Source organism: Andrographis paniculata, unplaced genomic scaffold (assembly GCF_009805555.1).
Source record: "Andrographis paniculata isolate CXL003 unplaced genomic scaffold, ASM980555v1 Contig74END, whole genome shotgun sequence".
NCBI lineage: Eukaryota > Viridiplantae > Streptophyta > Magnoliopsida > Lamiales > Acanthaceae > Andrographis > Andrographis paniculata.
The window spans coordinates 4,445,740-4,458,421 of record NW_026137611.1 but is presented as its reverse complement, the minus strand read 5'-3'; the positions used below and the strand labels follow the sequence as shown (position 1 = coordinate 4,458,421).

General features: G+C 25.9%; 1 protein-coding gene across 1 annotated transcript; it reads left to right on the top strand.

The window, feature by feature from the left end:
- The first annotated feature begins 616 nt into the window (after positions 1-616).
- LOC127266044 (peroxidase 27-like) lies at positions 617-2,494 on the top strand. The gene is made up of 4 exons (XM_051296127.1): positions 617-922; positions 1,004-1,192; positions 1,325-1,490; positions 1,874-2,494. The coding sequence occupies exons 1-4, from the start codon at positions 701-703 to the stop codon at positions 2,281-2,283; spliced, it is 987 nt and encodes a 328-aa protein (XP_051152084.1). The 5' UTR covers positions 617-700; the 3' UTR covers positions 2,284-2,494.
- The last annotated feature ends 10,188 nt before the right edge of the window (positions 2,495-12,682 follow it).

The window sequence follows — 12,682 nt, the reverse complement described above, 5'->3', positions numbered from 1 at the left end:
TTTGTAATAATTTAAAATATTGGAAATATTTTGGTTATTTTTGCCGCAACTTAAAATAGTCAAAAAAAAAAAAATTGTGACAATTTTTGTGACGAAATAGTCAAAAGATACGGAATAAAAATATGTTAGACATTTTCTTTATATAAGCCGTTACTTTAAATAGCCACGGAAAGCAAAAAGTTGTGACATAAATTTGTCACAAAATTACTTTCTGCGACTTTTAATTGTCACGGATTAAAATTTGCGACAAATTTCCGCAATTATCAACTTTTTTTTCTAGTAGTGAATATCAACATAAAAAATATAAATGAGCCGGACAGATATACCATTTCTTATGTTTACAAAAAAATATTCTCATATATATATATATATATATATTTAGACGAAGAGAGTATCGACTTTTACAAATTTATATATAAAAGAGCCTAAAAATAATTATTTTATTATCTTTTTTTTGGATGCAATATATATATATATATATATAAAGTCAACCCTAAAACTAAGATTTAATATAATCATTATGACAACTATTGGACAACAAATTGAGGCTGTTAAAAGAAAAAACGTATATATATATATATATATATATATGATCTTGAAGATGACACAACAGAAGAACATAAATACACAGATTGAGCTTCAATTCGATCTGTGAATATAAGATCGAATTGATTGATCAATTCATTAGCTAGGCAATATAATGGCTTTCACAAAGCCTGCTGCTCTTACAGCAACAATTGTTGCTTTGCTTTGCATCTTCTGCTCATGCATTAATGCTCAGAAATTGAGCCTTGATTTCTACAAGAAGACATGCCCCAAAGCTGAGGCCATCGTCAAACACGAAACCGCCCGTATTATCGCCGTCGCTCCGACTCTCGCCGCCGCGCTGCTCAGGCTTCACTTCCACGACTGTTTTGTTAGGGTATTGTATACACACACGTATTGATAATTAGACATTACATTTATATTATTACATGCATGCATGCATTTAATGGTTTCTCAGGGGTGTGATGGTTCAGTGCTGCTGAATTCAACAAGAAACAATTCAGCTGAGAAGGACTCAATCCCCAACCAATCCTTGAGGGGGTTCGGATCCATCGATAGAGTCAAAACCGCCCTCGAAAAGGAGTGCCCCGGCGTTGTTTCTTGCGCCGATATATTAGCATTGGTTGCCCGCGACTCCGTTCAACTAGTATATATCCTACCCCTGCAATAATATATATATATATAATAGATTAATATGAATTAATATTCTTCGACTCATGTTGAACTGAACTAATAATTGATTATATATCTCCGATCGACTCCGGTTGGTTTATTTCAGTTGTACGGACCATCCTATCCGGTGCCATTGGGGCGGAGAGACGGAAGAGTGTCGCGTAACAACGAGGCCTTGGCGAATCTTCCGCCTCCATTCTTCAATATCACTCAGCTTAAGGCATCATTTGCCTCCAAGGGATTAACCCCCAAGGACCTAGTGGTTCTCTCAGGTACCTACAATACGTACATTTTTTCAAACTCTAATTTTCTATTTTTTCTAATAAAATACACTTTTCATAAAATATTATTCAAACTCAGTCGAGGCTATAAAGAAAGCACGCTTGATTATAAAATCGAAATCATGATTATATAACCTTTGTCCCACTTCTTTTTCTAGTTTTACTATTAGCACAACTTTTTTAAATGATATGATCATCATAGTGTTTTTTTCACCATTCTAGTCTTATTTTTATAGAAATTTTCTTATAAATGATACTCCTATTTAGAAGGATAAAGGAGAAACCGATAAAAGAGATGGTAATAACTTAATTTTATGTCGATTAAATTTTGATGTGGAATGATCATTTAGAAGTATATATATATATATATATAGGAAGTCATACCATAGGAACATCTCACTGCTCCAGCTTCTCGAACCGACTCTACAACTTCAGCGGGCGGGGCGACAGCGACCCGGCACTGGACTCCAACTATGCGGCTCGTCTCAGGAGCAGGTGCCGGCCTAACGACCAGACAACCTTGGTGGAGATGGATCCCGGTAGCTTCAAAACATTCGATGAAAATTACTACACGCTAGTTGCCAAAAGAAGAGGCTTGTTCACGTCGGATTCGGCACTTCTGAGCGACAGCGAGACGAGGGCTTACGTGTTGAGACATGCCGGCGAGCAGGACTTGGGTGGATTCATCAAGGACTTCGGGAAGTCGATGGTGAAAATGGGACAGATTGGAATCCTGACAGGGAAGCAGGGCGAAATCAGGAAACGATGTGCATTCGTTAATTGATCATGCAATGCAAGCCAAGGGGGATTAAGCTAAGCTTTCTTAATGTCATTATTTATTTTGACTACTGATATTATATGATTCACTACTGCTTGGTTTCTTTTTTGTGCTTTTCTATATATATATATATATGCATTGCCTGTAAGAATGCATGCGTGATGAACAAGTTTTTATTATTTTATGCATCCATCCATCGATTTGGTTAACTTTGATATATCGATGCGCAATAATTTTCATATTTTTGTGTTGATATCGAAATATAACACTAATTATATGAAAGGGATTTCTTTTTTCTCGTGATCAAATGTTTTCTGTTTAAATATTATTCATGAATCGATTCAATTTTATAGAAAAATATATAAGGATATTATTTGATCAATTCTATCAAAATAAAATTTTGAATTGAAATAAATTTTTAATATTTTATATATAGTATGAAAAATAAAGTTTGATGTAATGCATATTTATCTTTAAAGAAAATGATGTAATGCTATTTAGCAAATGAAAATGTGATAATAAAATACGTACAGCTCTATTTATATAAAGATTTTTAACCAATATTTATTATTCATATAAAAAAAAATTAAAATAGTGTTAGATTTAATATTTATTTTTTCTAATTTTTTAGCTTATACTTAAAAATAATTTTACATTTAAAATATTATATTGATATTTATTTATATCATATAAAAAAACTATTCTAATGTAAAATTTATTATTCAAAATTCAATGAAAGTCGAGTTTGTTTGTTTTGTGAAATAATTTGAAAAAATACTTTCTTTTTTTTTTTATATGAGATATAGAATTATATAGATAATATAAATAGTAATTAATTAGTGTGTAATACATTATTTGTTTTTCAAAAAATGTGTTGATTTGTATTCACAAAACAAACCAACCCTAAATCTCACAAACAAACCGAATTAGTTGTCACAAATACAATACTTCCTCCGTCTGGTAGAAAGGTTACCATTCACTTTTTCACGTAAATTTTTTAATAATATTAGTATATTGAATTGTAGTATAAAAGATAAAAATACTCTTATTAGTATGGTGTAATATACAAGTAATGATATTTGTGTAATATAGTGTAAGTTGGAAGGGTATTTATTATGTTAGGTAGATAGTAGAATTACTAAATTTTGAGACGGACAAAAATAAAAAATAACAACCTTTCAATGGGATAAAGGGACTATTAAGAATTTAGAAATAGTACTTTATCTTTGTTTATATAATATTTTTTTTTTTTTTACTTTATTCAACAATAATAATTTGTTTTAAAAAAAATATTACATCAAATAGTAAAAATTTATTATTAAAAATTCAATGAAAGTCTAAGAGTTTATTTATTTTGTGAAATGATTTGAAGAGATAATTATTTTTATTTGAAATATGAATTATATAGATAATATAAATAATAATAATAAATGTACGTAATATATTAAATTTTTTAAAAAAATATATTGGTTTGTATTCACAAAACAAACAAACCCTAAATCTCAAAAACAAAAACCGAGCTAGTTTTGTCAAAAATATAATAGTAATAATTTAGAAATAATACTTTGGCTTTGTTTATATAGATATTTTGAATTTATTTCTTTTTTACTTTATCCATCAAAAATAATTTATTCAAAAAAAATATATATATTACATCAAATATTAAATTTTTATTCGTCAAATCTGATAAGCATGCATTTCAATGGTATAATCAAATAAACAAAGGCCACTACTTACCTCGAATGTTTGTTTAATCGATGGAGAACAATTATGTTGTACAATAATGATGCTAAGAAAACATATTCAGAATATTGCCTATGCCGCAAGTTGACCCACAAAAAATATCTATAATTTAATTTAATTAGATTGAAAAAGAAAGATAGGAAAACAATAGGAATCTTCATAAAATTGGAATTAATTAAAACATTACATTGGAATATGGCTATAGTGTAGAAAAAATTAATTTGTTTAATTTAAACGATTTATTAAATTTTATTAAGTTAATTAGTTATATTAAATAGTTTATTTTTTTATTTTTAATAATTATATAATAATACTCCCTCGTCCGATAATTTGAAACATTTGGTCTGACATGGATATTAAAAACTAAATAAATAAATATATTATTAAAAAGATGTTAAAATTAAATAAATAAATATATTATTATTAAAAAAATGATAAAATTAAAAAAGATAATTAATAATATTTTTAAAAATTTAAATAGAAATTAAAGAAAAAAAAAGAGAGAGAGATAGTGTAATAAAATAATGAGATTTATCGTAATAAATATTAAATTGAGAATAATAGTTAAATATTAATTTGTTAATTTTGTCAAAATTAATAATATGATAAATTTAATAATGGAATAAAAAAAATTAAAAATAAATTTGACTAACAAAAAGTATAAATTAAATAAAATATAATTATATAAAAATTCATTGTATAACAAAAACATAATTTGTAAAGTTAAAAAATATAAATATACAAAAACAAAACGTTCAGCCAACCTATTTTGGTAGCACGATTTCCATATATATTATATTATATAAATATTAATACAATATATATTATATATTCTATTCATCCACAAAAAAAAATTAAGACAAATTAAATTTAAAATATTATTTTTATATTAGTGATACAAGAATATTTTAGATTACTGATATAATTCTCAATACTTAACATAAAAAATACAAAATAAGCACAACTTTTTATTTCACTAAATATTAATAACTAGTACTCCCTCCGCCCTGAATATTGTATCTCGTTTACTGTAAATACGAGAATTTAGGAGGTATATAATTAGTAAATAATTAAGAATATATTAATAAAAATAATTATCGTCTAATAAAAATAATTTTAGATTAAAATTAAGATAACCAATTAGTCTAATTAAAATTTAAAAAATTATAAATTAAAAATTTTAATATGTGGTTAAAGTGTATAATTCTTTTCTAAAAAAAATGATAGAATAAATGGGACATATGAAAATAAAAACGTGAACACCGTAAATGAAACAGATGGAGTATTATTTATTATCATTATTATTATCAATAATTATTTTTTTATAATAGTGATTTAACTATAAATATATTAGGAGTATCTATAATATATGGCGGCGACTACAGTGCTAAATGCATTGTGCTGAGTAGCACACCGTATGCTACAGGACAATACACAATGTTACCATAAACAATACAGAGTATACTTTAATATAGTATATAATCTAATACAACACATAGAATACTTAATTTTTAACATATGAAATATTCTCATACAACACACGCTGTAATTATGAACTAACAATACATGTTTTTATTACAAACAACATATGTTGTATTTAATAAAGACCTATGTTATTTTTATATTTTACGTATGCTGATTTAAAGAATCATAGTGCTAATTTTTCAAATTCAGAACCGTAACTTTCTCCATAATATATATATATATTTAGGCTTCAAACCCTTTTGCCGCGCAATGAACTTTGATTTTTTTTTTTAATTTATTAAATGTGCTGAATTTCACATTTAATGAAGGCAAATAATGATATATTAATATTAAAATAAGGTAAGTAAAAGTTAAAATGACGATATTATCATAGATTTATTAAAATAATTTATAAAATATAGTAGAATAAGTAAAAATATAATGACAATTTGATCATTATTGATTAAAGTATAGTAATAAATTTATAAGGCAAAACAGCAAAAACCCCCTTTGGTTTACCGAATCTGCTAAAAATCCCCCGTAGTCCTAAAGCTCCAAAAAAATTTACTCGTGGTTTGTAAAATGTTGCACACTCGCCCCCCCTCCCCCCACTTTTAAATCACACTGACGGCGTTAAATTTTACCATAATCAGACCGTTATGCCCTTGTGGTTCTCTCTCTTCTGATCTTTCTTCATCTCTTCTTCTCTTCTCCACAACCTCTTTCTTCAATTTCTTTTCTTCCCCAAATTATTTTTTACACATCTTCTTCCTTAATTTTTCTCTTTTTCTTCATTTCTCTAGTCTTCTTCTGTTTTTCTTCTTCGCATCATTCTTCTTCTCTTCTCCTCAACTTCTTTCTTCCATCTTCTTTTCTTCCCCAAATTCTTCTTCACACATCTTTTTTTTCAATTTTTTTTTCTTGTTCTTCATCTCCAATTCTTCTTTGAAGAATGAAGAATTGGAAAAGAATAAAAATAGAAAAAAGATGATGGGTAGAAGCGGCTGGAGTAGGGAAGAAGGAAGGAAGAAAAGAAAGAGAAGAAAGAAGATAAGGAGAAGAAGAAGAAGAGGAAGAAGGGTTGGATACCAATTTTTTTTTCTCCAGTTTTTTTTCTTTTTCTATTTCTTTTTCCCCAATTTTCTTTCTTCTTTATTTTTTCTCAGGTTTTTCTTTCTTCTTTCTCTATCTCTTTTTCCCCAATTTTCTTTTTTTTTTTTAATTTTTTATTCCTAATTCCTCCGTACGCCGTTTCTTTCTTTCTTTCTTTCTTCTTAGATTGATTTCAAATCTTGATGTCAAATTGATTTCTTAAATTTTTGGATTTGCTATTTCTGGGTTTTGTAAAACACAAGAAGAAATATTTCTGGGTTTGGTAAAATAGAAAGAAGATCCATGTCCAGTCGATTAATTGTGATAAATTTGGGATCGGTGTCGAGTTTGGTTGTATTTAACGGATTTTAAATAAAAAAAATGAATTGAGAGTAAATTCTGAAAGTATGGATAACAATAAGAAAGAAGAAGAATAAGGAAGAAGAATAAGGAAGAAGAAGAACGAGGGAGAAGAAGAATAAAGAAAAGAAGTCATTAGGGTATTTCAGTAATTTTACACATAAATATATCACTTTATGGACAAAAAATCGCATTTCAGGCGCGTGGTATACAACCTCCGTTAGGATCTAACGGAGGGGGGAATTTTTGCAACGTTTTACAAACCACCAGTAGGTTTTTTGGAGTTTTAAGACTACGGGGTGTTTTTAGCAGATTGGGTAAACCACATGGGTTTTTTTGTTGTTTTGCCAATTTATAATAGGATAAAGTTGTTTACTGTAAATGAATTATATATAAGTTTAGAGTAAAAATTAATTTTGGTCTCAATCAAACTTTTTTCTTTTTTTTGGTCTCATTAAAAAGAATTATAAAAATTAATCCCATACAAAAAATAAATTATTATTTTTAGTCTTACCGTTAAAATTTTAGCGAAATAAGCTGACGTGGCTATAACGGAATCTAATGTGACAAATGATTTGAAACAAACGCGCTCATGTTAACTATAACACGAACATATTGTTTCAATTAAACAATATATCACAATATTTATACCAACACGCCGGTGATCAAATTCAAGCAACAATTACATATTCAAATTGGCTGCAGCCTGAACTTACATAATAATGAGTGTGAGCCCCACACTCATTACGACTATATTTATCTATAATATTTATTTTTTAAATTTAATATATTTAATTATATATACATTAAATTTATATATTTAATATATAAAATTAGATTTTTTTTTAGTACTCTTTAGATGACTTTTCTTTTTTCGTTTTAAAAAAAAATACTCCTTTCATCCCAAAAGTAAGTATTCATTTGCTTTTTATACGTAGTTTTAGAAATATTAGTATTATATTAGGATATAGTAGGAATAAAATAGAAATGACTAAAATAACCTTATTAGTATGTGTGATATAAATGTAATGGCATTTGTGTAATATATTGTAAGTTGTAAGGGTATTTGTAATGTTAGGTAGATAGTACAGTTACTAAAAAAAGAATTTGATACTTTATTGTTGAACGGACTAAAATGAAAAAATGGATACTTTGTTATGAGACGAAGGGAGTAATTACTTTTTATTTTTGATAAACTTATCAATTTTAAACATATTTATTTATTATTTTTATATGAGTAGTATTTGTGGTATTTTAAATATTTTAAAAATTATATGTTAATAAAATATATATAATATGGACATTAGTTTATAAAAAATAAAATTTTATATAATACAATTTATTTGTTTATCACTATCATAAATTTATTTTATAAAAAATAAAGAGTTCTATAGGTAGATAAAAATATTTTTTAATTGAGAAATAAAATAGTCCTACGTAAATATTTTTATTCATTATTTTTTACTCTCTTCGTCCGAATTTTATATGTTATATTGTTATGACATAAAAAGAGTGTTTGGCAAACAGCCTTTTCAACCTCTTTTAGCTTATTTAATCGTTTTTAGATGTTTGACCAGTTAAAAAACTAATTTATGTGTTTGGTAAATTAATTTTTTGAAATAGCTTATTGGCCCCAAAAAGCTAATTTCTGAAAAACTATATAACTCAACGTTTTGAAAAAAAAAAATTTACTCTAATTTTTTATTTCTTATTTGCCCTTAAATTGTTATTATTTATTTCACATACATATACATATATTTTCTACAATAATTATAAATTATTTTAACATATTATTTATTAAATTATAATTTTATTTTTATATATTTAAATTAATTAATTTTATTTGTAAACTATATATATTTATTAAATAAAAATAAAAATAAAAACATAAATATATTATTTTATTTTTATATTAAAATTAAATAAAACAGAATAAATTTATTAAAAATTATAAATATAATAAATTAATCAATAATTAATATAATAAATATATATACAAATTTTATTATTTTATATTTTACATCATTCTTAATAAAAAATATTCATATTTCTTAATAAAATTATATATTATTATTTTTCTCACATCTAAAATTAATAAAAAATATTTTATAACATATTCATAATTTCAAATAACTAATATCAAAAAATAAAAATTTTTAAAACTGAAAAAAAAAACAATTAAAAAAATTTAAAAGTTAAAATATAAATGTTCTTAAGTGACATTTTATATATAAATAACTAATATCAAACAATTTTTTTACCAAACACTTTAATACAAACAGTTAATTGAATCAACTAGATAAACTAACTAATTGAATCAGCTAAACGCTAACAACTAAAAACTATCAGCTGCTTGCCAAACACTGACCAAGAAATAAAAGTATTTTAGTGAAAAAATGGGGTAGCTAAAAAAAATAAATTGAGGATATTATAGTGAGGTAAATAGAAAAATGGTGACAAACTTGATAATTATTTGTTCAAATAAGAACAGTAAAATTGGCGGATGATATATTTTTTATTATAAATAAATTATATATAAATATAATGGATAAAAAATATGGCATAATTATCTCGAGTGGAGAAAATATTTTATTATTTAATTTGTTATTACTAATGCCAAGGTCAAATAAGCTTTATTCTCGCGAAATCAAATCGATATCGAACAAGATTTAAAGAAACTTTTACTACTACGGAAGCAAAATTGATTCGGACTTAGTTTACCCTCAAATCAACAAAACCGACACCAAACACACATCCAAGACCCAAGCCATAAATGACATGCTATAGAAATGCAAAAAATACGCAAACCCGAACCCTAATCTAAAGAAACACTGCAGTAATTAACCCTAAACAATATCGCAGACAAGTTACACCGCAAACAAAAATAAGGCGTAAATCGAACAAACCAAACCGTAGAAACTCCAACGGGCAAGGTGGAATCACCTAGGGCTTGAGAGAGAATCGCGATCGAGAGAGAGCTAGATCTGTTCTTTGTGAGTGAATGAATTAACCGGTTCAATGCAGGGACCAACAATATATAGAACGGTCTAGACCGGTTCAGAATGGAACGGTTTGGCTCGGTTCAAAGCCAAGCAGCTTATGATCCGACGAGTCTCGCAAAGACTGGGTCGGGTAGCGGGTTACTGGGTTTGGGCTTCAATTGGGCGGGTTGGTTGTGTGGATTATAGGCTTAAGTAATCATCGGTCAAAATATCTAACATAACTACATTAAAATGACAATGACAAGTTAATAAAATTTGAATTTGATTTTGTTCAAACATCTTAATTTTTTTACCAACACAATTTTCAACTAAATTATAATTTAATCGATAAAATCTATCAATCTACAATATTTAAAATACTAAAAATTAATCGTGTGTAATATTTTAATTTATTTCCATCCTCCATCCTCCATCCTTCTTCCATATTCTACTTTGATAACCACCACTGCTCCTATTCTTTTGTTCCAATGAGCCTCTTCGGTTCAGTTTTCATATAAACAAGGAAAAAAAGGACTAGATCGTAAGGGATAACCTGGTAGTGTGAGTCGAACTTGTGATCGTGAAATCATAAGTTTAAATCCACGACGCTAATGGCTGCGAATTCTCACATCATAGAAAAAAAAAAAAAAAAAAAAAATTGAGTTGCGAAAGCGGCGGACCCTCTAGCTACGACCCGTGCCTGCGCCCGGGTCTGTTACTCAATTAAGATATTATGCAGTTTTACTACCATCATCACTATGTATTTTTTGTCATATTTGTTTTTCACTTAATATTAATTATTTTATTAAATACTTTATATTTATTTCATTTAAAAAATATAAGGAAAAAAAACTCCAACTGAGTGTAGAGATTAGAAGAGAAATTTTTTTTCGCAACCGACTCTTTTAATGGAAATATATTTATAAATTAATTAAGAAGTACAAAAACATATATGGTCGGTTTGGCATAATGAAAAGGAGAATACATTACGGTTGGTTTGGCATAAATAATAAACTACAAATAAATGATAATTAAAAAAAAAATTATAAATAAATTCATAAGATAAAGGCGAATTAATGTATTTTTGGTAAAACATCGAAATTACCCGAGAAATATTAACAAATCGGATCTTTCAGCATCTTATCTGATCTGAAATATTAAAAACGTAATTAGATTATATTCACAAATTTTTATTTGTTTCAATTATGATTTTTTATAACAATTGTTTATTGACAATAATAAAAATATAGTAATAATAATAATAATAATTAATAATTATATTATTTAATCTAAAAACCATACTCAAATAAAGTAGTATTGCATTTTTCAAATTTTCTTTCTTTTCATGATATAAAAATTAAATAATAAAAATTTATTTAAAAATCAGATAACTAACTATTTTTTTATTTCTCTATCTAATTTTTTTTTTCTTTTTTTTTTTTATGAAACCACCCTTAGAACATTATATAATGGTTACAAGACGTAAAACAATCATATAAGGCATATCATATGATAACGAGGGGAATGATTACTAAGTTGATCTAGGCAAGATGTAAAACAATCATATAACACAACTAAAATAATATGTAACATATGTCGTGTGAAATAAAATCATATGTTTTTTGTTTATACTTGTAAATACATTGTACATCAATATATTATGCGCAAGAATCAACAATAGTATATAATATGCGAGACTATTATTAATTTATGTGATATTTTATTATATTAATATAAATATTATATTATATAGTAGTACTCCCTCTGTCCCAAAGAAGGTGTAACATTTACTTTTGACACTGGTTTTTAGATAGGTAGTATTAAGTAAGATAATTTAGAAATTAGGTGATTTGATAGAGAGAGAAATATATAATTTATTTTTTTATTTGGATGATGTGAGGAGATAAAGTGTTGGGTAAAAATTAAATATAATTAATTATTTCCTATTTTAAAAATATTACAAAATATTTGGAACGTATCAAAAAGAAATATTGCATAGAGTTTGAGACGGAAGGAGTATCATGTAGATTATATTAGTGTAGGATATACTGTCACTTTTAAAAACTAAGAAGCATGGGTAAAGACATTGTTGATTGTTGCCGAGGGAGAGAGAGAGAGACAGCATGAAGAAAGAATTAATTCATATCATATCATTTATTCACTAGAGTGTATTTAATCACAATTCTATATGATTTTTTTGGACTTTTAAAATTTGGGTGTAATTAATTCAGATTTTTAAAAGTTTTTAAAAATTTGGACGTATTCAATCAAAATTTTTAAAAATTCTTTAAAATCTCGAGATATTCAATGCAAATATTTAGAAGTCTTATATTCAACCATTCACAAATTTTTTAAGTATGTGGATTTTAGGGATCTTAATGGACAATTACAAAAATTTGTCATAAGAAAATCTCTCATGATAAAGATGAATTTTGATGGATTATTATTATTGTTATTATTATTATTATTATTATTATTATTATTACTACTACTGTTGTTGTTGATAATATATATATAAAAGCGATAAAGAATATGATAATATTTATTAATAGTATTTTAAATATTTAATAAAACGTAATAATTTAAAAATAAAATATATTAATAAATTTTTATCAATTTTTTCTGAAAATATGTATTTTTATATTATAAATATATTATTTAAAAATTACTACTATCATAATAAATATGTATTACTGTTTTTTTTTAAATTATCGAATACACTGTATTATCGGTAAAGTTAACTAAATATATATTCTTTCTTCATT

Coding starts and splice junctions, on each gene's coding strand:
- LOC127266044 (XM_051296127.1), top strand. CDS start 701: ATGGCTTTCACAAAGCCTGCTGCTCTTACAGCAACAATTGTTGCTTTG. Junction 923..1,003: donor TCCACGACTGTTTTGTTAGG/GTATTGTATACA, acceptor ATGGTTTCTCAG/GGGTGTGATGGTTCAGTGCT. Junction 1,491..1,873: donor GGACCTAGTGGTTCTCTCAG/GTACCTACAATA, acceptor ATATATATATAG/GAAGTCATACCATAGGAACA.